The sequence below is a fragment of the Poecilia reticulata genome, chromosome 18 (assembly GCF_904066995.2).
Source record: "Poecilia reticulata chromosome 18, P_reticulata-male-v2, whole genome shotgun sequence".
In the NCBI taxonomy this organism is placed as follows: Eukaryota; Metazoa; Chordata; class Actinopteri; order Cyprinodontiformes; family Poeciliidae; genus Poecilia; species Poecilia reticulata.
The window spans coordinates 27,623,146-27,649,803 of NC_088847.1; the positions used below are offsets into that span (position 1 = coordinate 27,623,146).

Consider the following 26,658-nt stretch of genomic DNA (forward strand, 5'->3'; position numbering starts at 1 on the left):
GTACATAATGCAAACATGAAAGGACCTAGTTCCTGTTTGGCAGCCTGGCAGAAACAGTATATAAGATTTGGTCTTGGATCTGTTCATCACTTCCAGAAAGGAAAGCCGAGGCTCCAGTCTGAAGCTCAACTAAAGGAAATAAGGTAATTCCCATCCGGGCGTTGGTAGAAACAACTTTTACATTTTTATTAGACTAAGAATTGTTGGTTTCCGGTTAGGGTTAGCCAGGGGTGGCAACTCCAGGCTTCAAGGGCCGGTGTCCTGCAGCTTTTAGATGCGTCTCTACTTCTCTCTGAGTCAAATAATGAGGTCATTAGCAGGACTGGCGAACTTGACTGCACTTGAGAAGTGATTCAGCTCTTTCATTGAAGTGTATTGGATCAGGGAGCTGCAGGATACTGACCCTGGAGAACCAGAATTACCAACCCCTGATCTAAGCATTTTATACTTTTTGTCTTCTATGGAAAGACAGGAAAGTAAGTACTAAAGGTGCTGGCTGGCGAAGAAGAGGGATCATTCTGCATCAGGTTTGCTGGTCAAATTTCTTATTGTCTTAGTGCCACTGAGTTTTTCTTAACATGTATGTTTTATTTTGACTTTTCTTCAGCTTGCAAATTTGCATCTTCTCATCATCTGCACCATGAAGTTGTTGGCTGTGTTCCTCCTGGTTTCCTCTGTGGTCGTTCAGGCCAGTGGCAACCGTGAGTATTTATTAAATATATTAAAGTAACACTGAGTTATGTCTCGTCAATGTGGGCATTATGTTCTAGAATAAATGTAATGTTGCATCATTTTTGATGTTATAATTTGTCACAAAATAAAGTTATTATCAAACTAATGCCCCATAAACCATTTAACTGGAAGCCTGCATTTGTTTTTCATCAGCACGTATTTGTTTGACCCAGACATCCATCACCTGTCCATCTGGCTGGACGCTGATCAACAATCGCTGCTTTCTCTATGTTCCCAAAGTCATGACTTGGGCGAATGCAGAGGTGATTTCCAACAACACTGTGCTCTTATTTCCTGCTGCACTCCTTTATTTCACAGTTAGAAATAAAACAAACTTTATTTAGTTGTTGTGTGTTTATCTGTAGAAAAACTGTCTGTCCTTGGAGGCAAACCTGGCATCAGTTCACAACAAGGACGAGTACAACCAGGTTCAGGCTCTGATAACTGAAGCAAGTCGTGAGGCCAGTGTAGCATGGATTGGAGGCTCTGATGGACAGCAGGTACTTTTACCAGTACAATTTACTTGTGAAGTATTTTATAAAATATTGAATGAAACGCATCATCTGCTGAACTTTGTCTTGCAGGAGAAGATTTGGTTGTGGAGCGATGGAAGTCTGATGATCTACACAGACTGGTGTCCAGGGCAGCCTGATAATTCGAAAGACAACCAGAACTGTTTAGTGATGAACTGGTCAGGTAAAGAAAATATCACGAGTCTGCTTCTCAGTTGGTATCAGGACTCGTGGATGAAAAGCTTATAGGGGCCTGTTATGCAATGCATGGCAGGTACCTATTGTTCTACACCCAATAAGCGGTCTCTTTCTTTCTTTATTTTTCTTACGTCACCATTAATGCGGCTCGTACCGCTGCGTGCACCCCCACAAACGTGGTATGCAAACGTTTAACTTGATCCCGAGAAGGGAGCTTTTACTTTTAGTGGGATTATGAGTTAAAATTATGACATAAATTGTGAAAAATTGAGGCTGAGTGTCTCTCAGAATCACTAACCTTTCTCTCTGAAACTCACACATCACTGTGGCTTTCTGACTCCAAAACTCAAAAAGTCGGTCATGACATAGATAAACATGCCTGCTCCCATAAAATGTCTTCAAAATTTTGCTGGGGCTTATGGGTTTTGTCAGAGTCCTTGAGACTGACGCTGGGTGTCTCACAAGTATAGAAACTGCCTCCAGTATACTGTCTGATAGAGAGAGCCAGCCCAGGTGCACATAATTAATTACTAGAGATGTGCCAATCGGGTTTTTCCTGCCGATTCCGATCACCCATGAGGATACCGATGACATAATTCTTATTTTTTTAATCATAAACACTACCGGTTACTTTATGTAGAAAAAGGTACCATGAATTCACCTTGATTTTCAACTTGTTTTCTATAACCTTTTCCAAGAAAAAAACAAAACAGGTATTGTGCAAATTGTACTGCTATCGGTAATACCATCTTTAACAGACTGAAAACATGTGGAGGCTCTGAAGAGGATAAATAATGCAAAGAGTCAAAATAAAACCTCAACATTGCCAAAAAATTTATGTATATGTATAAAACTTAACATTCAAAGGCAAATACAGGATCCATTACAATAAACAATCCAGAGTTACTGAATGAAAACTTCCTGATAGCATGGCGGCTAGCTGATTACTGCTAGTTCTGATTGGCTGTTTATGACTGAGCAGAGAAATTATGAAGAACAGGGAGGAGATCGATTATTTTTGCAGAGATTATCTGTCTCGTGTGACGGCAGCGAAAGTCTACGTATATAAAATGTATTTTTTTAAGTTAGATGCTGCAGCTTTAAAAAGAGGTTCGGTGTGAGAGTCACTACCAGGTGGAGCAGAAGCGGCGCTCCGTCTGTGAAATATTACTACCTGTAGCAGCGGTTCAACAGCGAGAGCAGAACCACCGTCTTACATTGCAGCTCGAAGACTTAAATAATTTTGCGGATTATTTGTTTAGCTTTCTGACCGTCATGCTAATCCGGGTGAGTGTTTGTAGCTCTGCGCTGCTTTACCTGCTATCTGATCCTCCATATGTCTTTTTTACTGCAGTGAGCCTCGATGTAGCCAAACTCCGTCAAGTATGGCATTGATTTTATCCCATATCAGATTTGTCATGTTGATGCATTTTGACCTGCTTCACCTCACATGCTTGTGCTTATAGTTCCACATCGCTTAGGATTTGTTGCTGCGCGTTTGCGCAGTGTGAAGGAAAGAGAAGACCAGCTGCACAGGCAGGCTGCGAAATGAGATGCAGGTGATCAGTTTGTGTGATCAGCAACAAGAGGCCTTGATCGGCGATCACAGAGCATACACTTTTTCACGGAAATCGGCCGATTATGATCGGTGACCGATCGATCGGCACACCTCTAATAAGTAATATGAGGCAGGTCTCACAATGCATTGTGAGAAGAATAAATATTTCCGGTGACTATTCATATTTTGCTTACATAAAATTATTATTTCTTTGAATTTTTGAGTGTGAATTATAATCCTTAGAATGAAGGTTGAAATTTTTTTTTAGAAATAAACAATTACCCACTGTCTTTATGTTTTTTTATTTTGGACTGTGAGTAAGAACCACATGTGCGAAGCTTATAGTCGTCAGTCTCGGACTGTCAGGTGTGTTGTCGACTGTGCATGGGATTCAGCCATTGTACTGTAGGGGTGAACCAGGTCAGTATAGCACTATGATGATGGACCTGGAAAAAACTTCAGTCTTTGCACTCTGGTGGTGGACCATGTCAAGCATGTCCACCACCCTGAGGAGTCACACAGTTGGACTCCTCAGGGCAAGTCCAGCTGTGTGAGCTGTAGCTAAAACGCTGGGTCCAAAGTGATGGGTACACTTCTGCAGGTCCCATTTAAATTTCTTCAGGAGTTTTCTAGTTTACTCTGCAAGTAAACAGAGTGGAGATCAACTAAAATATCATATTTTAGTTGATCTCCACATACAGTTGAAAGAGGAAGTTTACATTTGATCACATTCATTCAGCTAAAGACATATCCCTGACACTGACCAAACCTATGTAAACATCTGGACTGTATGAAAAATGTTCTGTTTAAGTTTTCTTGAATTTACCAAATATTAATAATTTTGGTAATCCTAACAGACCTTAAACAAGAGAAGTTTGGTATGATTTAACTTCAAAGAGTAGGAAAAAAATGTGTTTTATTTTGCGCATATACATATCTGTTTCAACTTTACATTTACTGCATTAACAACAGGAGCTTCTATTAATATTTTTTGTGGCAAGAAGGTTTAATTAATAAACCTTATTGATCATTTTTATGATATAGTGTTAGGTCACTTCAGAGCTTTCTTTAAGTGATGTTTGACTGATTTGTTGTCTTGCTCCTAGACAACAAGTGCTGGGATGACCACCTGTGTGATGTGAGTCGGCCTTCTGTCTGCGTCAAGAAACCCTGACCACACTGAGGTTCCCAAAGAGGCCTAATGTGTAAAACAGAACCAGTGGAGGATGAATGCTAGGAGTTTCTGTTTACCTGCCTTTTTGCACTTCATAGAAAACCTAAAAGATATTTCTGCTTCTTTACTTCATATCATTTCTCTCTTTAATGCAACCTAAGGAATGAAGCAACAAGTAAACAGCAGCTGGATTGTCTCTCTGTAATAAGATCGACTGAATGAGTTATAGGAAAGAATCATCTTAGCAAAACTTTCTGCTGTTCTTTGGCTTAGCAAAAATAAAACTTTGAGCAATCAAAACGAGATGGTCTGTGGTTTATTCTCTGTGTTTGAGATGTTCTGTTTTCTGAATTGTTTCTTTAACATCAACACTACATGGTTATGCTTCCAATAGTTGCCTATCAATCACTCCTGATTAAAATAAACACCAAAATACTGATACTGAAAGATACTGCAAACAGTTAGGCCCGTCAACAGCAATCAGGACAAAGTATCTGCCATACTGTAATGTAGAGAGGAGAAAAATTACACACTGCAAATATCTATGAAGTTTCAAAATAAAGTTTTAAAATCCTACAAATCATTCAAGACGAAGATGGAAAGTCAGTGGAAAACATGTAGAACAGAAATGTGGATGTAGGTCTGGTGAACCCAGAGGTGGACAAAATATAAAGAGTTAAAATGTAAAAACTGCATAAATAAGATCTGGTTTGAAAGTCAGGTCATGCAGAGGAACATTGAGATTTTCCACTGGCAAAGAAAGAGTTGAAATGTTCAACTTTGAACATTAGATGGCGCCATGTGAGAATAATTCAAGTGATATATTCTGGGTCACACAGTGGATGTGTGTGTTGTTTTTATATTCATTGCAATAAATGATAATATTGTTGATGTCAGACCATTTTTAAGTAATATTATGGTAATGGCATAATAATGCAGGAACACATTCTCAAAGATCAATAAACTTTAAATTCTGATGAACATTTATCACTGGAGTTGGAAAACATTTTAAACATCCAAAATAAACAAACAGAAATGACAAATAAAATGAATTATATATTCTCTAAAGAAAACTGAAATTCATAAAAAAGGGCAAGTTGAGACCAAAGCACCAGACTAAAGACTTCTGTCATCCAGCTTTTGGTAGAAAGATAGAAAAAAACAACAAATCATGCAAATGGAAAAAATCTACAAACTGTTCTAAATCTAAATCTGTTCTAAATCCAACTAACCAAACTTGTTGCACACCTGGTGTGGGTCTGCCCAGGAATGGCCAATCAGCTGCCAGGCAGGCAAACTGGCATAACGGCTGAAATGTGTGGGAGGAAGCAGGGAGAGGGAGTATCCAGGAACCAGGCTAAGAGGCGAAGACTGCCTGCAGGGTCAGGAGGTCAGGAGACTCATGGAGCCAAGCTGGCTGCTGTGACACGGTGCCCGACCCAGCAGCGGAAGCAGCAGGGCGGCAGTGAAACCTCTGCACGTGTCATGCAGTGCAGTGTGGGAGTTTTCTCATGGCATTTTAAAGGTTCAGTTTTTAATGTGCATTTTATTGAGTCTATTTCATTTTTGTTTCTTGTTGCTGGGAATAAAAGCTCACTGATTGAAGCTTTCTGGCCGATTACTGTACGTCCTGCCTATTTTGGCCGATAGGGGTTTATTAATCTGAAATGTTGCAACATGAACCAAGAAAGTCGCTGAGTAAGCAAATGTAGGGTGACTCTTGTTAACTGCAAGAGTGCAGACATGACCTGGTGGCTGGGCCTGTCAGTCAAACCTCTCTCATAGCAGAGGAAAAGAGGACAGTGGTTGCTAATTTATTCTTTAAAAACAAACATATTAATAACACGTTTGGCACTAAACTTTTTCTTAAATGTAGACAGAATGAACACAATGGTCCTGAAGGTTTGAACTGCACCAACCAGTTTGTGTTTTCAACAGTGGTGGAGAAAGTACTCAAATAATTTACTTAAGTAAAAGTACAAATACACAGCCAAAAATGTACTCAAGTAAAAGTAAAACTACCACATTAACATTTGTACTTAAGTAAAAGTAAAAAAAGTACTGGCTTTTAAAAATATTTAAGTATTAAAAGTAAAAGTACTTGCTGAATGCATTACCTAATCCCTAATACAATATCATTAAGTGAACTGATTGTATTTAAAAAATTACATTTTACCTATTAAATTGCTTCTCAAATTGATCTGAAAGATCCACATTCCCATAAAACACCTAGATATTAAATACTTAGAGCTGAAATAATGAAATAATGCGATGGGTGACAACAGACACGTAAGTCACGTTATTGCTCGGATTTTACGGCGCCACCTTAAGTCCCTGAACTTCACATTTTAACGGAAAAAAAGAGCAACGCGACTTGGATGTAACGAGTAACGCAACAGTTTTGTAGAAATGTAGTGAAGTAGAAAGTACAGATACTTACTGTAAAATGTAGTGGAGTAAAAGTAGAAAAGTATCCAATTTTTAAATCTACTTAAGTAAAGTACAGATACACGAAAATTGTACGTAAGTAACTTCCCACCACTGGTTTTCAAGTGAGTTTTTCTTGCATGATAGTGACTGGAATGGGTCAAAGTTCAAACCAACAACTGCAAATGTTTGAAAGACAGTAAAATCTACTCCAATGTGTCTCAAACTTCACAAAAATTATGTATTTAAAAGTTACTCTCTTGCGATCACAAACCAAACATTAGCTGTGGAATAGTACTTTTGTTTAAGACAAAACTGTGGCGTTTGTCTGAGCTGATATGTGACATCAGAGAAGCCCGTAGCAACATTAGTGACCGAAGCAAGGTTTTGTGTAGAAAAAACAATATTCACCAAAACACAAACCATCTGTAAACCAAAAATATTCAAAATATTCTGACCTGATCAGTTGGAGGACATGAGCAGTGATCTGTTAATGAGGTCCGATTAGGTGGAGGCAACAGGAAGAGCGTTTGGTGGCGCTGCAGGACGTCCAGCCGTGAGATTTAAATCTATAAAAGTAAAAACATAAGAAATGTTTCATTCATTATTATTATTTTACCTGTTCAGTACACTGCAACAACAAACTATTTTGGTCTAATTTCTACTGCAAATATTTCTGTACACTTGAAATAATTACAAGTAACTTTTCAGCAAGAACTAGGAGCTTGTTTTAAGTAAATAATTCCATGATGAAAAAGTATTAGGTCTACTTGCAGATTATTTCGCTTAAACAAGATATTTCCCCATGTTACAAGAATTATTTACTTAAAATAAAAAGGTCGTTATGATGCCAAGTTGACAATAATTGTGGGATCCACTCAGTTTTCATCATCAGCGGATCAGAAGATTCCTCTATGATCCATTTCTTGTTGGTCTTCTTCACCTGTTACAAAAACATTTAACACAGATGTCATTCCAGCAGTCCAAACTCCATCATTCTAACCATGGCAGCAATTCAGAAATCATTTTGTTTGTACTTTGTTCATTTCTTATTCACTGAGCGATTTCTACGATTTTAACATTCCAGTTTTTCAATCATGGTTGTAAAAAATGTGATGGAATCAATAAAATTTAATCAAATAATTGCTAATTCTGGATCCAATATTTAGTGATAAGTAAAATCTGACAGCTCAACAGATGTTACTGGCATCACAGTGATATAAAAGCCTACAATGTTAAGCAATGGTGCACTGACTGCTGTATTTTGTTGTCCATTATTAAGCTCTGTGTTTGGCTAGCTAGCTAGCCTAAATGCTACAATACTCTGCTAAATAACTAAAGCAACAGGTAATTTAATTACATAAGTTTTACTTCACCTGGTAGTCTCATTTTTCCTCTTCTTCTCTCTCTCTTTTCTTCCTGGGGCAGCAAACAATTGACGTTTTGATATGACGCTTTCTGAAGTTATTTCCATTACAAAACTACAAATCGGTGCAAAGCAGCAGCAGTGGAGGAGGGATGGGCGCCAGGTGCAGGAGCAAACCAACAAGTAAAGAAAGAGGGTGGGGCTAAGCAAATAATCATTATATTTAGATGTAGTATTTAATATTTTTAGCTATGCAGCTAAGTCAGTGCAGAATCTTACATATTTGAAGTTACATTAATATTACTTTTTTGTTTGTTTGTTTGTTTTTCTCTTTTTTTATGGGGCCTGCTAGTCTCCTCGTACCCTGAGCATTTGTCTATGCTACCTAAAAAATAATCTGTCCCTTGTGAAAGATGATCAATGAAGGAAGACTAAAATGGGTGTGAAGTTCATCTAAATTTGTAGGAAAATGTTTTTTATATATAATAAATCTTAACGTAATTTAGCCTGGATTTGTGCTGTTGCTGTTGTACATATAAACCACTCAGAATCATGTCATATTAAAAGGAACATCTGTAAAATCCGGTATTTTATGCCCCAACTACTCATTTTGCATTGTTAAGCTTGTACTTTTAATTTTCCTTTTACAGTGAACAAAGTTCATATATGTTTCTAAAGGTCTGTTGTTTTGTGATGTTGACTTGAATTTTTTATTATTTATTTTTTTAAAGCATTTGCTTAATCATTTGCTCTTCTGCAAACAGATTGTTTAATCTGTTCCTCCAACAAATTTGATGATTTGTGCTGATTTGATGGTTTTGATTAACTTCCAATGTTCTCTGAAATTGAAAATGTTATTTTTTTATGCTGTCGGAATCTGTGGTTTATGTTATGCCTTTATGCTTATGAGCTATACGTGTAAAATAATGTCACAGAAGTCACTTCTGAGCACCAGCTTCCCTGCAATCCTGCAAGGATAAGCCGGTATTGACAAAGGATGAATGAAAGGATGCTTTCCTTAAAAATCTAATGTAGGCGTTTCTAAACTTTTCAGATCCACTCCTTATAAGTCCTTCTATGACACCATTCAGCTGTGGCACATGTCTTGCAAACTTAGTCCCTTCGCCCATATTTCTTATCTTTTACTATCCTTTAATCTCCTGCTTCCGGATGGCGTGGGAGTTGCATTCTGTCTAGCGGACAAAGGGCAAAGGGTGCAGTTGGACTCATCCGGAGCCACCATTTATGATTAGCAAGTTTTGGAGTGGAGTACAGAGAACCAGTGCATGCACAAAAATAACCAATTTTACCTCCTCCGGGATCTGATTTACTCTTAAAGTAAAAAAAAAAATCCCAAGTGTAGATGTGTTCATGTTTCAGATACTTGACAAAGACAGTTGAGTCTAAATCACTATCATCTGTTGTTGTGCTTGATGTCAGTACAGAATAATCCAGTGAAAGTTTGTGAGAACGTGAGTCATCTCTCTTCAACACTTGATCTTTGATACGCCTCTGTCACGAGAGCTATATGTGGAGGGAGGAGTAGAAAAGAGAGAGAGAGAGAGAGAGAGAGAGAGAAGAGGGATTTTGTGAATGAACTTCAGATTCAAATCAGATGTTGTCTTGAAAGCGTCTTAAGGGCTGTGTACGGATGTGGAAAGTTTTAGCCAAAGTTGAGGGTTTTCAATCACCTTGTCATGTATTTGTGTCTTTACTTTGTCCTGGGACTGCTCTCATCAAAAGGTATGTGTGGAAGAAAGTTTGAAGTTATTTCCTCTGGATTTCTTCTAATGAGCTACAAATGTACCTATATTGAATGTGTTGTGGAACGCAGTAAACAGGCATTGGCGACTTATTTGCAATAAAGTAAATCACCAAAAATGCCATTTAAAGTGAGATTTTATTTCACTGGAACTAATGAAAGTTTTTAAAGTGGGGAACGTTTTCTAGTTTCTTTTTACATTCTGTGTTGCAGTGTAAACAGTTAAAGTGCAGCTACTCCAATTTTTTTTTTTAAACGAATACCAGCTTAAACCAGTTATACTGGTATTAAATTTAACATGAGGTGAGGTTTAGGTTTGCTTGACGCGTTGAGTCATTGTGTGGAATGCTTTTATTTCATTTTACACGTAAGACGGGATTTCCATCTTTCGTTAACTGATCTGCTTTGGCTCCAACATTCAGGCTCAAGTTCAACACTTCTGTTTACTTTAATTATCTCTCTGCCCCATTTACTCGTAATAATAGTTTGTTCAGTGGTATCTGATGTCAGGCAGGGTTATAGAAGCAGGTGTTGAAACGTGATTTTGAAATGTAACACAGGATAACAGAGGTATATCTGATACCGCTGAGCAGTGGCGCAACTACACATTATTTAGGTAGATGCGAAAACATTCATCATAACCCCCCCCCCCATCCGGGAAGAAACGTCAGGTTGAAGGAGCGACGTTCACTCGCGGCCCCCCCAGGGAACGATATGTGAAAGGTAAAACTCGCTATATTTACCTCATTATGTGCGCGAGGTGAAGGAGCGTGAGGCGCGCTGAAGTGTGTGGGAAAACATCATTGGCGCACCGCCCCCTCCAGACTGGGTTTTGGCGCCCTCTCTGGTGCTGCGCCCCTATGCGTTGCATACGCTGCATACCCACTTTTTGCGCCACTGCCGCTGAGTCTTGTGGCAACGCCTGTAGCCCCCATTGATGCTTGAAACACTGTGAAATATTTTCTCTTTTAAAGATTATCTTAAGGTTGTATAGTTGTGCAGCTGGTAACACTGCTGTCTTTGAGCAGGAGGAATCTGGGATTCCCAGCCTGGGGTCGTCATGCATGGAGTTTCCAGACATGCCTGCGTTCTTTCTGGGTGTGTTGGCTTCCTCCATTGATCCAAAGCATGACTGTTAGTTTTGTTGGGTCCTCTAAATTAACGTTGAGATAAAGAAGAATGTAAATTGTCATTTATTGTGTGTGTGTGTGTGTGGTCATGTGATGGACTGACCTTATTTCCTGGGTGCACCCAACCTTTTGGCCAATGATTGCTGGAGAAAGTCACCAAACACAGCAACCCTGCAAAGATAAAGCATTATAGCTTTGCAGGCTCCAGCCAACTCACAGAGCAGACTTAATACAAAACATTACAATAGTTGCCAGAATAACCTTTAATTTGTACTTCTGGCTGTGTTGTGCCTTGTGAATGCCTGATATGCTGTAGTTCCTGAGCATGCTCAGTATACAGAGAGACAGAGATGTATTATTGTTAGTTCTTATTGGTGGTGGTAGAAGGCCGAGCCGTGCTCTCTGATGTAAACAGAGAGAACGTGAGTGACGTCTGTGAAACTGATGACGGTTTATTTTTGACAGTCTGGTGGATTTATTTGCTTGATCCATTCAACTTGCCGGGTTGTGCAACTGAACCAACATTCCTGACTCTCAACAAGGTCACACCTAATCTAACCTAACCTAACCAGTCCTGATGTAAATCCGAGATGTGAGCTCTAACCTCTGGGACACACAGACATGAAAACATTTTCTGAACCACTTTCATTGTTGATGTTTCAACAGGAACTTCTGGCATTGAGGGGAAAACTGTGGCAATACTTGAAGTAGAAAGAAACAACTATTTACAGACCGGTGTGTTTGGGCTTGTGGTTGTCACCCTGAAGAAGGCCACAAGCTGAAACATGTTGGTCTGCAAATAAAGCTGGGTTTTAGCTTTAGTTACTTCAGCAGATCTTTGACCCTCTCTTTCATCCTTGTCCCTCAGTGGGGTCAGGAGGGTTGCTGGTGCCTCTCCAGCTAACGTTCCGGGCGAGAGGTGGGGTCACCCTGGACAGGTCGCCAGTCTGCCGCAGGGCAACACAGAGACACACAACCATGCACACACACACTCACACCTAGGGGCAATTTAGAGAGGCCAATTAACCTGACAGTCATGTTTTTTGGACTGTGGGAGGAAACCGGAGTACCCGGAGAAAACCCACACATGCACAGGGAGAACATGCAAACTCCATGCAGAAAGACCGGGGCCGGGAATCGAACCCAGAACCTTCGTGCTGCAAGGCAACAGATCTACCAACTGCGCCACTGTGCAGCCCGGGAATTGGAAAAGAACAGGAATAACAGTTTTTTGTCCCAAAATGGGGAAATTTCTGCACAGCAGAACCAACGTGACCAACGTGACAGGCAATCAACACAAGAAGATTCATACAAAGATATAAATATACAAACATATGAAAACAAAAATACTGTTACAGCAAGGACAAGATTTCAACATAAATATTGTATAGCTATGAAAAGTAGTATATCCCAGTCCAAAATAATGAGCAACTGAGTAGGTTAATTTAATTTTATTGCACAAAATGTGCAGGTCAACTAATTATATCAACATTCCTTTCATATCTGTAGTGATGCAAGTGATGCTGAAACGTCAGAGTAACAACCACGGGAATTTCCCTTCGCATTCAATTACACTGCAGAATGTAGCCAAGAATTTGAAGATGACATTTGTTCATGATCATAACTTTATGTTCCTCCTGGGTTTAGCTGTGTACTTCTTGACTAACCAAATATTTCCTGAGTACATCTGTTTTAAAAGTTGCACAACATTCAAAATCTTACGGTTTTATTTTGTACACAGAGAAACAGACGGTAGTGAAACTGACAGTTTATTTTTGACAGCCTAGAGGATTTATTTGCATGATCCATTCAAGTTGCCAGGCGGTGCATGCGAACCGTACCTCTGGGAGTGGAAAAGTTTAATCTGCTTGTAATCTGATCACACCCTGAAAGAGCTGCAAACCTGCCGGATGTTATCTTATGCACGCACGAGTTACTATTTTATGCTTTGCCCAAACAAGTTGTCAGAATCTCGTGGCTAATATGCTTGCTTCTTCTCACTTGATGGGAGTGTCGTCTGTGCAAAAAAGTGGGTCGATACAGGCTGTGAGGAAAGTACAGGATTGCATAATCAGGTGAAAAATGGGGAAGTATTTGCAGAGTTTCTTCAGAAATCTGGTTGTTTTTGGATTAAGAGTAAAATCAGTTTTTGTGATTGAAACAGAAAATCTCTATCAACTAGACGGAAGAGTTTTATTGCATCTTACATTCTTAATCTCGTCTTGCAGGTTGTTTCTCTGGAGATCCTAACCCCGAGAAGGTCGTGGCCTTTGCAGGTGAGAATGCCATCTTGCCCTGCAGTTTGAAAACCTCTGGCAGCGATGATTTGCCGACAGTGGAGTGGTCCAAGGAAGGCCTGAAGCCGAACGTGGTCTTCTTGTACCGCAATGGCTTTGAGACGTTTGAGATGAAGAACCTGGCCTTTGAGTTCAGGACGAGTCTCTTCATGAGAGAGGTGAAAAACGGGAACTTCTCGCTGAGGATCTCCAACCTGAAGCCGTCAGACGCCGGGATCTATCAGTGTTTGATCATCCAAGGGAACGGAAGCAGAGAAACCACCGATGTGCAGCTGGTTGTTGGTATGACAACTTCTGTTAGCCTTCTCTGGCAGGCTCAACGCTTTCCAAATGAATTCTGGATTTTAATGTTAATTTCTCCAGCTGCAGTGTCTGACCCAAGGCTTTCAGTGGATTCTGATGAGAACCAGAGAGTGACGGCGGCCTGTGAGGCGACCTGCTGGCTACCAGCTCCGCTGATGGAGATTGTGGATGAAAAAGGGAACAACATCACAGACACTGTGGAGATACGAAGAGCTGATCCCACTGAATGTTACACAGTGAGGCAAACGGCCACCGTGCAGAGTCACACAACCAGGTAGCAGAACAAGTATTCATGTTTTTTCCTGTTTCTAGCTTATAACTCAACTCTGAACAAGAAAGGCAGGATATCTTTTAGTCATTCATTCAATTAACCAACCAACTATTCAACTATCTACCTGCTTATTGTTAAACGTTGTCAACTTGAAACATTGAGCTACCTGCTTTTCTTTTCCTTACCTTCCTATTACCAGAACATAGAGCAAGACATTATTTCACACTGGAGTTACTAGTGGGGTCCAAAGATTAAACTGGGCAAAAAGTAAAATGTACTCAAGTAAAAGTCAAAGTACCACATTAATATTTTACTTAAGTAAAAGTAAAAAAGTCCTGGCTTTTAAAAATACTTAAGTATTAAAAGTAAAAGTACTCGCTGAATGCATTACCTAATCGCTAATATCATAAAGTGTGCCGATCGTATTTAATTTTAATACATCAGAAATGTGCCATTTTAATTAACACTACCACATATTAAACATGTTCTTATTGTGTTTATTCTCTGTAACAGTTTAGACTTGGATATGTGATTCTATGCATCATAATTTCAGGGATGGAAACATTTTGTCTCCTGTCCTAACATAGCATGAACTTCATTAGTCACATTTATTTAGAAAGAAATCTAACTGAAAGGGGATGTAAAGAAGGTGTGGGGGGGAGGACATGCAACCAAGGAGCCATGTAGCAGAGTTGTAGTCAAGACCACCGAACCCGAGACCAAGACCAGCGCCCCGCGCTAAATGACACAATAACATTAAGTTTACCTATCAAAATTGGTTTTCAGATTGATCTGAAAGATCCACATTCCCATAAAAACACCTAGATATTAAATACTTAAGAGCTGAAATGAATTTAACCAGTATCAATTAAAACTCACTTCATTCTGTTTTGCTTTCATCGCTGTGCTACAATCCGCAGAGGTCTCCTGCTATTCCTAGAAAAATAACGCCCTGGGCGGTTGCCCATATTGCCCATGTCAGAAACCACAACTGAAACATCGCAATTAACGGTAAATAACGTTCAACTATGAACACTGTCCAACGGCGCAACAAGTAACCAAGCAGAATGAGCATCGTGACTGTTTTCATCCTCCCTCCCTCTGTGATGTTTGCCACCATGACAGGAGAAATCAATCAATGAGCAATGAGCATGCTCTGTGTTCATACATTCAACCTTTACTTATTCAGCGATTAAATAAATGTGTATGTATGTGTATGTATATATATATATATATATATATATATATATATATATATATATATATATATATATAGCTAACGCAGTGTACACAAGAACAAAGAACGGCTCTAAGTGAGGCTTCAGTCCTTAGGACTTAGTAAAGATCCGTCCAGAAGAATCGGATCGTTCCTGAATGTCATATCACTATATTGCAGACTTTGGTCACACCGTTGTCCCATATATGCGACACCTCAGTCAACACCTCCACACAATAATTCAGGCATGAGTGACAACTTTTTTTCATCAGATGCAACACGTGTCTCAGTACAGCTAGCTTAGCTAGCATCACGTCCACAGATCTTACCTTTCTTTAAGCTTTCCTTCCAAGTGACGCTAAAAGTTGGACGAAGTTCCACCGTCTGTGAAAGCGAAGCGCTGCTGATTTTACATGTCGCCATATACTATGATTTATGCATAGTATATGCATAAATCATAGTATATGATTTATGCAAATACTATTACTGACGATTAGACAGAGCTTCTCCCGCTCAGAGGAAACCACTGCGCATGTCTGGAGCTCCGCGTGCGAGTAAAGGTGGAGCCGATGGGTGACAACAGACACTAAGTCACGTTATTGCTCTGATTTTACGGCGCCACCTTAAATCCCTGAACTTCACATTTTAACGGAAAAAAAGAGCAACGCGACTTGGATGTAACGAGTAACGAGACAGTTTTGTAGAAATGTAGTGAAGTAGAAAGTACAGATACTTACTGTAAAATGTAGTGGAGTAAAAGTAGAAAGTATCCATTATTAAATCTACTTAAGTAAAGTACAGATACACGAAAACTCTACTTAAGTACAGTACTTCCCAACACTGGCAAAAAGTAAGGAAATAAGAAAGAAATCTAAGTCAGGATTATTAGAACAGCACATTTCAGAAACAAGGCAGTTCACACTAAAAGACATAATACAGTAACCAATTATGAAACAACCAATAAACATTAGATTTTGTCAAATGTCATCATCAAAATCATCATCCAAATACACATCAAGTATCAATATTCCACTTACTATGAATCACAGGCCCCTCTAAACAGGTGGAGGTTTTTAAGCCTGGATTTAAATGAACTCAGTGTTTCAGCTGTTTTGCAGTTTTCTGGAAGTTTCTTCCAGATTTGTGGAGCAAAGAAACTAAATGCTGCTTCTCCACATCAAAGTTACAGAAAGTTGAGTGGAAGAAAAAAAGTGTGCCTCAGAAACAGTGATGATTGCAGCCTTAAGAGAACAAAGTGTTAAATCCTGAACATTTCATGAAAATGTTTAGCAAAGAAGCTTGTTGAGGGTCCAAATACCAACAAGCCTGAAATCAGTCACTGTGGCCTTTCTGTGTCTGATTATTTTTACCACTAGAGGGAGCTCAAGAGCTGTCGTTAGGAATCTGACAGTTTTATAAATTTTGGGAGATTAATGTTATCATCTGTTTAATGTTCTTTCAGTGCATATAGTGCAAGCCAAAAGTGTCCATAGATACAAAACTAGGTCTAGAACTATGAGCATAAAATATAAATATATCTAAACCCTGATTTGTGTTAACAGGATTATCTGCAGAGTCAAACAGCCACAGACGAACCAGAGCAGAACTGCAGAAATCCTCCTTTCAGGTACAAAGCTGACTCCTTCTCACTTTATGGTTTAACTAAATCTAATCAAAATGTTAGATTTCATTATATTGGCACCTTTTGACTATTCTGTATTCTACATGTATCTTGTGCTGTGACATTTTATTGGAGAAAAAATTTAAACAACATAAAATAAATGCAAAACAAGCTAAAATGCTTTATACCAAAGATCGTTCAGTGATCCTGGAACAAATTTAGGATCCACTTGAGAACAGATTAAATTGTTGATGAAATTTTGATCAGTTTATATGAATGTTGATCATATTGTTGTTTCAGCTCAGAGGATGAGGTCCAGGCTCTTCAAGCTCACCGTCTTCTCTGTTGAAGTGATAGCTGCAGTTTGCTTTCTTGGACTTTGTGTCGTCAGCGTCTGGTGGGCTTGTTCTAAATATGGTAAATCTGAACTTTATTCAATAAATTAAACAACCAAATTTTAAAAGAAGATTGTTAATGCAGTAGTCATTTGAGTACAGACAAGCAGAGCTGACATTACAACTGGAAACTCAAGATTTTAAATGTAGAATCTGTTTTTTATTCCAATGCTAATTAATGCTTTTACACTGGAAAACAAAATCAGATTCCAGTCCTATGAATAAATGTCATCAGTAGCATCTTAAATTGAGTTTCTTATTTGTTTGTTTTTGTCCCTAAAGTTGAGTGGAAGCAACAATCGCAAGGAATTTCATTGGATCATGAATTAACAAGAGTGACCAGCGAAGACACTCTCCTACTAAACCGTGAGACTGATGAGGTCGACAATACAGCAAACAGGACCATCGAGAATCTGCAAAAAGAGTTGGCTGATCTCAAGTCAGAGAACTTCAACAAAGACCAGATTATCCTTAAACTGTTGGGGAAAATCCAATCCAATCCACTGGATTACCCACAATTCTTCAGGTCTTCAGACCACAACTCAGAGAACGGAGAGTTTCTCGTCACAAAGCAAGACTCCTCAAAACTTCCAAGCTCCCAGAACCAAAGTGGGAAACCCGGTCTTGTTCACGCAAAACACAAAGTTGTTCGTAATCTCAGCTGTCCGGATGTGTTGATTCCAGCAGCTTTGGTCCGAAGGGACGAGGAAACCGTTTCCCCTCCCCAAATGGTTCTCTGCACCGACCCACGTCAGAACGCTCGGTTGCTTCAGCGCAAACACTCTCTAGGGCTTCTTCCATCTTTTTACCCCAAAAACACTTACTCTCCTCTTCCTCGTTTACCAGAGAAGTGAGGAACGTTTCAGCAAATAAGTCAAATATTTATTCATCAAAGTTTACCTCTGAAACAGGCCTTATGTTTGACAAGAGGATCAACTATGAATTCATAAGAATGATTTTGATACAGTCAATACAATACATATATTTGCTATGTGACAGTTTATTGCAAAACAAATCACTATGAAGTCAAGAAGGCTGAGCGCTTGAGTGGATTTTCCTGCCAGAAAAACCTGCTGGATTTCTACAAATAGAATAAAAAATAGAAACTGAACAGGATAGAAATTCCTTCTTCCAGAGAGGCTATTCTGGTGCAACAGGAAATCAAAGCTTGTTCATTCACACAAAAATTAGAATATAAAAATGCTTAAAAGTGGAATGAAGAATAAAACATTTTATTCAACATGATCTGTAGTTATTAAACAAAAACATTAGTTTTATAGAGGATTTTTTAAAGTAAAAGCTGCAGATTGACATTTTGCATCATTTTAAAATGAATCTGAATAAATAAGACTTTCTTAATGCAGTTTTGATTTTTAGAGTTTTAACATTTTCCTCTGCTGCTTTATCTTCTCAAATAATCTCTGATAGATATCAGAGTTTATTGTAGTGCAGACAAAACAGATTTCTCTAAAGTTTGTTCCTGTTGAAAGATGAAGATTAGAAACTGACATGATTTCTTAATTGAAATATTTCCTCTCATGCACAGAGGTGGTTTCTGTCCTGCTGCAGAGACATTGAATGTGTGCAATAGATTATCTCCAAATACGTCACTGTTACATTGCTGGTTGGATAATTTAATATTTAATGTCTAACACTAGTTGGCTGGATGGAAATGTGAGATATAATTATTTTCTCAGGTTTATAAAATGCTGTGGAATGGATCAATTCTGTTATTATTGTAGTTGCATCCAGTTTCATGTTTTTATGCTCCTGCTTTTAGAGTGCACAATTTGATGTTGTTTTATAGTTTGAATTAAATGCTGTTCACGTCGGGGTCACCATTTATATTGAGGAATTGAAGGGTGGCTATTCTCAAAAATATAAGTAAGGAAAATAATACACAGAGACGTAGTTCTTGCTGCTAGGCCATAGACGAGCCGGAGATTTATTACACCCACGGAATCAGTTTCATCAGTTCAACACGTAAAATCCATTACAAAAATCTCTCCCCAGTCTCAAATTCAACAGTCTTTATACCCTCTAGTCTCCATGAGTGTTCATTGGAAGGTTTCAACCAATGGAGAAAGGGTGTTGTTTCTGCCAACAGACTCTCAGCTGCTTTTCTCCAGTGTTTGTTGGGCGACCTTTAATACGAGTCCAAATAAGGACATAAGACCTCATGTTTTCAACAGACCTAATCATCTGCTCCTTCTCAGAACTACCAAACAGACCAATTTGTTAATGCTATCCGTCGAGACCACATTCCTTCTGAGTCCATCTGTGCACTTATACACAAATGGAAGGAAGGGAGTTGGGTCAGTTTGAACTGGAGAACTGCCGAGAATCTTTTCGCAAAAACAACTCCTTAGATGGTATTTCAGCTCCAAAACATCCGGTTTCATTTTTTTATGCTCCTGCTTTTAGAGTGCACAATTTGATGTTGTTTTATAGTTTGAATTAAATGCTGTTCTTTGGTCAACATGTTCAGTTTCTGCACTATTGACCTCTGGGATGGTTTCTGGGGTCGTCCATCTTTTCTCCTGTTCCTGCTGTAGATGAGCATGTTCATGTAAACTGCTGTATTTAATATATTTATTTTGTTTTAAGCAGGTATGCAAGTTGTATATTTTTAAGTTTTAGAATAATTTTCACAAATGTGTGTTCATTTATTCAGAATAAAATGTAAATTGTATTTATTAAAACGGTTTTATTGGGATATCATGTGGTAGAAAACAACTTTGTGCTTGAATGTAAAATATATTTATTTTTCTCCAATGGAAAAGTGCAACGTCTTCATTATGAGCAGGATAAACCAAGCAGAAGGAAAACAAAGATGAGAAGAATAACTAATAATTAACTGTTGCAGAACTCAATCAGCAAATAGAAACTCATGAAATTACTGAAACCTGCAGGAATCTTATCATGAGTAAGATGTTTAATCAAATAAAACTGAAACGGTGCCTGTGAGTTTCTTTATTTCGCTGTTTCCTTTAGATATGTTCCTTGGAACAGCTGCAGGAAGACGAACTCATCGCTCACTGTGAGTCTTCCTCTAGTCATCTGATTTTAGGAAAAAGGAAACTGAATATTGCTGTATTAAAGTGGAATCCGCCGTTTGTCAAAACAGAAAAAAGAATCTCCAAATATAATTGAAATTAAAAATATATAGATATATATATCTATATATATTTAGGTTGTGGGATATGTTCTTGTCTGTTTGTCTATGTGTGATTCCTAATGTAGAGAGGAAATGTAGACATTTTTATTCTCAATCCTTCTCTGTTTCTTTCTTCTCTAGACACAGGGAAACAGTTTAACATAACTTTACTTTTGTGACTAAATGAATAAGATGTAAACTAATATTTTCTTATTCTAAATAAAGTATTTGCTTGAGGCAAACAGAAACTCCAATCTATTGCAATTCTCTGCACAGTCAAAAACATCAATATTGTTCTTATGCCAATACATTATTAATGCTGTGATAGTGTTTCTCTAAGACTGTCCTGCTCCATTATTTTAATTTCAGCCTCATGTCTGATAGGGTGATCAGACTTTGACAGGTCAAAGGTCACCTAGCATGCTGGTGCGGTTGCCACCGTCACTCTCTCTGCAGCGTTGGGACGTACAATGTAAACTTTGGTGATGCTTTACTGCTGGCCGTGTTGCATTCATGGGCCTGGGACTAAATGTAGACGCTCACATCAGTTATAAGCTCTCCCACTTCATAAAAGTGAATTTGTGATTGCTAAATACCCTCCACAGGTTTTGAAAGAAATGTGGTAGTAACAATCTTTGCAGCATGTCAATGATCTTCTAATGACCCATCATCGGATCCAGGTGGGCTAAACCTGGATCCAAGTGAGAGAAATAAAACATGCAGGATGCCGATCCTCCAGGACCCACTTCAGGGGCCACTGACAGAAATGAAACATACTGACCAGTGGCAGGTTCAGAACTGATCGGCCTTTTGGAAAATCTCCCAAACCTTTTGTCCGATCTGCTCCTGATGCAGAGTCTCATATCTGAGCTGCTGAAGCTTGGAGCTCCTTCAGCCTGGTCATGTTGTCCTGGTTTCCTCTCTCACTAGTCTCTTTCTTCCACAGTCACTCAGTCTGAGGACGACCTGAGAAGAGGCAAACGGCTGTTTATTGTGCTGAACAGTTTATATGCTTCTTGTTGTCTAATTGGAAATGGAAAGATAATAGGATGGATTCCACTCTGAACTTTCACAAAGTGCCCTTAAGAACGAAACCTACCACCCAACTGTGGGAGACCGATTCCATAGAACTTAGTCACAACTTTAAGTTTCTGTTGAAATAGATGTGAACTATCAGGTCATTTCTATAGAATTTCTGCCCATGTAATTTCGTCATTTTGTGGGTGTGGCAAGACTAAAAGCTCTTTAAAAATCCAGTGATTCTGCAGTAAAGGACTAAAGGTGCTGGCTGGCGAAGAAGAGGGATCAATCTGCATCAGGTTTGCTGGTAAAATTTTTTATTGTCTTGGTGCCACTGAGTTTTTCTTAACATGTATGCTTTATTTTGACTTTTCTTCAGCTTGCAAATTTGCATCTTCTCATCATCTGCACCATGAAGTTGTTGGCTGTGTTCCTCCTGGTTTCCTCTGTGGTCGTTCAGGCCAGTGGTAACCGTGAGTATTTATTAAATATATTAAAGTAACACCAAGTTATGTCTTGTGGGCATTATGTTCTAGAATAAATTTAATGTTGTATTATTTTTGATGTTATAATTTGTCAGAAAATACAGTTATCATCAAACTAATGCTGCATAAACCATTTAACTGGAAGCCTGCATTTGTTTTTCATCAGCACGTATTTGCTCGACCCAGACATCCATCACCTGTCCTTCTGGCTGGACTACAATCAACAATCGCTGCTTTCTCTATGTTCCCAATAACATGACTTGGGCAGAAGCAGAGGTGATTTCCAACAACTGTGCTCTTATTTCCTGCTGCTCTCCTTTATTTCACAGTGAGAAATAAAACAGACTTTATTTACTTTTTGTGTGTTTATCTGTAGAAAAACTGTCTGTCCTTGGAGGCAAACCTTGCATCAGTTCACAGCAAGACCGAGTACCATCAGGTTCAGGCTCTGATAGTTGAAGATAGTGGTGAGTCCACTGAAGCCTGGATTGGAGGCTCTGATGGACAGCAGGTACTTTTACCAGTACAATTTACTTGTGAAGTATTTTATAAAACATTGAATGAAACGCGTCATCTGCTGAACTTTGTCTTGCAGGAGAAGATTTGGTTGTGGAGCGATGGAAGTCAGATGATCTACACAGACTGGTGTCCAGGGCAGCCTGATAATTCGAAAGACAACCAGAACTGTTTAGCGATGAACTGGTCAGGTAAAGACAATATCACATGAGTCTGCTTCTCAGTTGGTATCAGGACTCATGGATGAAAAGCTTATTGGGGCCTGTTATGCAATGCATGGCAGGAACTTATTGTTCTACACCCAATAAGCGGTCTCTTTCTTTATTCATTTTTCTTACGTCACCGTTAATGCGGCCCGAACCGCTGCGTGCCATCCCACAAAAGTGGTATCAAAACGTTCAGCTTGATCCCGAGAAGGGAGCTTTTACTTTTAGTGGGATTATGAGTTAAGTGATGTTTGACTGATTTGTTGTTTTGCTCCTAGACGACACGTGCTGGGATGACCACATCTGTGATGTGACTCGGCCTTCTGTCTGCGTCAAGAAACCCTGACCACACTGAGGTTCCCAAAGAGGCCTGATGTGTAAAACAGAACCAGTGGAGGATGAATGCTAGGAGTTTCTGTTTACCTGCCTTTTTGCACCTTCATAGAAAACCCAAAAAATGTTTCTGCTTCTTTTCTGCTTATCATTTCTCTCTTCAATGCAACCTAAGGAATGAAGCGACAAGCAAACAGCAGCTGGATTGTCTCTCTGTAATAAGATCAGACTGAATGAGTTATAGGAAAGAATCATCTTAGCAAAACTTTCTGCTGTTCTTTGGCTTAGCAAGAATAAAACTTTGAGGAATCAAAACAAGATGGTGTGTGGTTTATTCTCTGTGTCTGAGATTTCTGCTTTTAAATGTTAGATTTCTTATTCACTGAGCGATTTTTACGATTTTAACGTTCCAGTTTTTCAATCATGGTTGTGAAAAATGTAATGGAATCAACAAAATTGAATCAAATAATTTCTAATTCTGGATCAAATTTATAGTGATAAGTAAATGGACCCTAAATGGGCAAACAAATGTGGGGCCACTGTGGAACCTGTGGACAATCCCATATGGGACCCATATGGGACCCCTTTTCCCCATATGGGGCCCACCTGGGCATACTGGCTGGGGAGTAGGGTGCAAAGATTATACTGGGCAAAAAGTAAGGAAATAAGAAAGAAATCTAAGTCAAGATTATTAGAACAGCACATTTCAGAAACAAGGCAGTTCACACTAAAAGACATAATACAGTAACCAATTATGAAACAACCAATAAACATTAGATTTGGTGAAAGCATTAACTAAGTTTTTTTCGTTGTTTGGGTTACCTCGAGTTGTGCAAACTGACCAAGGATCTAACTTTATGTCTAAGGTTTTTGCACAGGTTTTAAAACAACTTGACATAAAGCATTGTCATTCTAGCGCCTATCATCCAGAAAGTCAGGGCGCACTCGAGCGTTTCCATCAGACGTTGAAGACAATGCTTCGCACCTACTGTTTGGAGTTTGAAAAAGACTGGGATGAGGATGTGCATTTACAAATGTTCGCGATACGGGAGGTGGTTCAAGAGTCTCTCGGGTTTAGCCCGTCAGACTTGGTTTTTGCTCACACGGTTCGTGGACCGTTGAAGTTCTTGAAAGAGAAATGGTTGTGTGAGAAGACGGATCAAAATTTGTTGGATTACGTCAGTAAGTTCCGACTTAAGCATCATAGTTACAGAAAGTTGAGTGGAAGAAAAAAGGTGTGCCTCAGAAACAGTGATGATTGCAGCCTTAAGAGAACAAAGTGTTAAATCCTGAACATTTCATGAAAATGTTTAGCAAAGAAGCTTGTTGAGGGTCCAAATACCAACAAGCCTGAAATCAGTCACTGTGGCCTTTCTGTGTCTGATTATTTTTACCACTAGAGGGAGCTCAAGAGCTGTCGTTAGGAATCGGACAGTTTTATAAATGTTGGGAGATTAATGTTATCATCTGTTTAATGTTCTTTCAGTGTATATAGTGCAAGCCAAAAGTGTCCATAGATACAAAACTAGGTCTAGAACTATGAACATAAAATATAAATATATCTAAACCCTGATTTGTGTTAACAGGATTGTCTGCAGAGTCAAACAGCCACAGACGAACCAGAGCAGAACTGCAGAAATCCTCCTTTCAGGTACAAAGCTGACTCCTTCTCACTTTATGGTTTAACTAAATCTAATCAAAATGTTACATTTCATTATAGTGGCACCTTTTGACTATTCTGTATTCTACATGTATCTTGTGCTGTGACATTTTATTGGAGAAAAAATTTAAACAACATAAAATAAATGCAAAACAAGCTAAAATGCTTTATACCAAAGATCGTTCAGTGATCCGGGAACAAATTTAGGATCCACTTTAGAACAGATTAAATTGTCGATGAAATTTTGATCAGTTTATATGAATGTTGATCATATTGTTGTTTCAGCTCAGAGGATGAGGTCCAGGCTCTTCAAGCTCACCGTCTTCTCTGCTGAAGTGATAGCTGCAGTTTGCTTTCTTGGACTTTGTGTCGTCAGCGTCTGGTGGGCTTGTTCTAAATATGGTAAATCTGAACTTTATTCAATAAATTAAACGAACAAATTTTAAAAGAAGATTGTTAATGCAGTAGTTATTTGAGTACAGACAAGCAGAGCTGACATTACAACTGGAAACTCAAGATTTTAAATGTAGAATTGGGTTTTTATTCCAATGCTAATTAATGCTTTTACACTGGAAAATAAAATCAGATTCCACTCCTATGAATAAATGTCATCAGTAGCATCTTAAATTGAGTTTCTTATTTGTTTGTTTTTGTCCCTAAAGTTGAGTGGAAGCAACAATCGCAAGGAATTTCATTGGATCATGAATTAACAAGAGTGACCAGCGAAGACACTCTCCTACTAAACCGTGAGACTGATGAGGTCGACAATACAGCAAACAGGACCATCGAGAATCTGCAAAAAGAGTTGGCTGATCTCAAGTCAGAGAACTTCAACAAAGACCAGATTATCCTTAAACTGTTTGGGAAAATCCAATCCAATCCACTGGATTACCCACAATTCTTCAGTTCTTCAGACCACAACTCAGAGAACGGAGAGTTTCTCGTCACAAAGCAAGACTCCTCAAAACTTCCAAGCTCCCAGAACCAAAGTGGGAAACCCGGTCTTGTTCACGCAAAACACAAAGTTGTTCGTAATCTCAGCTGTCCAGCTGTGTTGATTCCAGCAGCTTTGGTCCGAAGGGACGAGGAAACCGTTTCCCCTCCCCAAATGGTTCTCTGCACCGACCCACGTCAGAACGCTCGGTTGCTTCAGCGCAAACACTCTCTAGGGCTTCTTCCATCTTTTTACCCCAAAAACACTTACTCTCCTCTTCCTCGTTTACCAGAGAAGTGAGGAACGTTTCAGCAAATAAGTCAAATATTTATTCATCAATGTTTACCTCTGAAACAGGCCTTATGTTTGACAAGAGGATCAACTATGAATTTATAAGAATGATTTTGATACAGTCAGTACAATACATATATTTGCTATGTGATAGTTTATTGCAAGATAAATCACTATGAAATCCACTCAGGCTGAGCGCTTGAGTGGATTTTCCTGCCAGAAAAACCTGCTGGATTTCTACAAATAGAATAAAAAATAGAAACTGAACAGGATAGAAATTCCTTCTTCCAGAGAGGCTATTCTGGTGCAACAGGAAATCAAAGCTTGTTCATTCACACAAAAATTAGAATATAAAAATGCTTAAAAGTGGATTGAAGAATAAAACATTTTATTCAACATAATCTGTAGTTATTAAACAAAAACATTAGTTTTATAGAGGATTTTTTTAAAGTAAAAGCTGCAGATTGACATTTTGCATCATTTTAAAATGAATCTGAATAAATAACACTTTCTTAATGCAGTTTTGATTTTTAGAGTTTTAACATTTTCCTCTGCTGCTTTATCTTCTCAAATAATCTTTGATAGATATCAGAGTTTATTGTAGTGCAGACGAAACAGATTTCTCTAAAGTTTGTTCCTGTTGAAAGATGAAGATTAGAAACTGACATGATTTCTTAATTGAAATATTTCCTCTCATGCACAGAGGTGGTTTCTGTCCTGCTGCAGAGACATTGAATGTGTGCAATAGTTTATCTCCAAATACGTCACTGTTACATTGCTGGTTGGATAATTTAATATTTAATGTCTAACACTCGTTGGCTGGATGGAAATGTGAGATATAATTATTTTCTCAGGTTTATAAAATGCTGTGGAATGGATCAATTCTGTTATTATTGTAGTTGCATCCAGTTTCATGTTTTTATGCTCCTGCTTTTAGAGTGCACAATTTGATGTTGTTTTATAGTTTGAATTAAATGCTGTTCACGTCGGGGTCACCATTTATATTGAGGAATTGAAGGGTGGCTATTCTCAAAAATATAAGTAAGGAAAATAATACACAGAGACGTAGTTCTTGCTGCTAGGCCATAGACGAG

At 38.7% G+C, this 26,658-nt stretch overlaps 2 protein-coding genes and 2 long non-coding RNA genes across 8 annotated transcripts in view; 2 read left to right on the forward strand and 2 right to left on the reverse strand.

The window, feature by feature from the left end:
* Positions 1-7,229, reverse strand: part of LOC145548954 (uncharacterized) — a 120,645-nt gene extending 113,416 nt beyond the window's left edge. The window contains exon 1 of the long non-coding RNA XR_014084899.1: positions 7,060-7,229. This is a non-coding gene — a long non-coding RNA (uncharacterized LOC145548954). The remainder of the gene's footprint in view (positions 1-7,059) is intronic.
* LOC103460933 (ladderlectin-like) lies at positions 1-22,989 on the forward strand. Of its 3 annotated transcripts, none has more exons than XM_081600073.1 (7): positions 1-143; positions 473-527; positions 608-701; positions 886-995; positions 22,001-22,135; positions 22,220-22,331; positions 22,625-22,989. In XM_081600073.1, exons 1-7 carry the CDS (start codon positions 16-18, stop codon positions 22,690-22,692), a joined length of 702 nt encoding a protein of 233 aa, XP_081456199.1. In that variant the 5' UTR covers positions 1-15; the 3' UTR covers positions 22,693-22,989. The 3 variants fall into 3 exon arrangements, with proteins under 3 accessions (XP_081456199.1, XP_008401468.2, XP_081456200.1); XM_008403246.2 differs by lacking the exons at positions 22,001-22,135; positions 22,220-22,331; positions 22,625-22,989 and adding exons at positions 1,098-1,232; positions 1,317-1,428; positions 4,107-4,477 and having other exon boundaries at positions 69-143; positions 469-527; XM_081600074.1 differs by lacking the exons at positions 1-143; positions 473-527; positions 608-701; positions 886-995 and adding exons at positions 20,867-21,438; positions 21,519-21,612; positions 21,791-21,900.
* Positions 7,439-25,691, forward strand: LOC103460934 (butyrophilin subfamily 3 member A2-like). 3 transcript variants are annotated; one of them, XM_081600071.1, is made up of 6 exons: positions 7,439-9,710; positions 13,088-13,438; positions 13,520-13,733; positions 24,266-24,330; positions 24,625-24,741; positions 25,002-25,691. In XM_081600071.1, exons 1-6 carry the CDS (start codon positions 9,665-9,667, stop codon positions 25,571-25,573), a joined length of 1,365 nt encoding a protein of 454 aa, XP_081456197.1. In that variant the 5' UTR covers positions 7,439-9,664; the 3' UTR covers positions 25,574-25,691. The 3 variants fall into 3 exon arrangements, with proteins under 3 accessions (XP_081456197.1, XP_081456198.1, XP_081456196.1); XM_081600072.1 differs by lacking the exons at positions 24,266-24,330; positions 24,625-24,741; positions 25,002-25,691 and adding exons at positions 16,509-16,573; positions 16,868-16,984; positions 17,245-19,244 and having other exon boundaries at positions 13,526-13,733; XM_081600070.1 differs by lacking the exons at positions 24,266-24,330; positions 24,625-24,741; positions 25,002-25,691 and adding exons at positions 16,509-16,573; positions 16,868-16,984; positions 17,245-19,244 and having other exon boundaries at positions 7,442-9,710.
* LOC145548953 (uncharacterized) overlaps positions 10,617-26,658 on the reverse strand; it is a 105,316-nt gene continuing 89,274 nt past the window's right edge. Inside the window, exons 4-5 of the long non-coding RNA XR_014084897.1 lie at positions 10,963-11,030; positions 10,617-10,882 (exon numbers count right to left, since the gene is read on the reverse strand). This is a non-coding gene — a long non-coding RNA (uncharacterized LOC145548953). The remainder of the gene's footprint in view (positions 10,883-10,962; positions 11,031-26,658) is intronic.

What these genes read in the sequence shown, in the direction of transcription:
- LOC103460933 (XM_081600073.1), top strand. Translation starts at nt 16, where the DNA reads ATGAAAGGACCTAGTTCCTGTTTGGCAGCCTGGCAGAAACAGTATATA. An exon ending in CGTTCAGGCCAGTGGCAACC is followed by an intron (nt 702 to 885) that starts GTGAGTATTTAT and finishes GTTTTTCATCAG; the next exon opens with CACGTATTTGTTTGACCCAG. An exon ending in GAGGCTCTGATGGACAGCAG is followed by an intron (nt 22,136 to 22,219) that starts GTACTTTTACCA and finishes TTTGTCTTGCAG; the next exon opens with GAGAAGATTTGGTTGTGGAG.
- LOC103460934 (XM_081600071.1), top strand. Translation starts at nt 9,665, where the DNA reads ATGTATTTGTGTCTTTACTTTGTCCTGGGACTGCTCTCATCAAAAG. An exon ending in CGATGTGCAGCTGGTTGTTG is followed by an intron (nt 13,439 to 13,519) that starts GTATGACAACTT and finishes TAATTTCTCCAG; the next exon opens with CTGCAGTGTCTGACCCAAGG. An exon ending in TGCAGAAATCCTCCTTTCAG is followed by an intron (nt 24,331 to 24,624) that starts GTACAAAGCTGA and finishes TTGTTGTTTCAG; the next exon opens with CTCAGAGGATGAGGTCCAGG.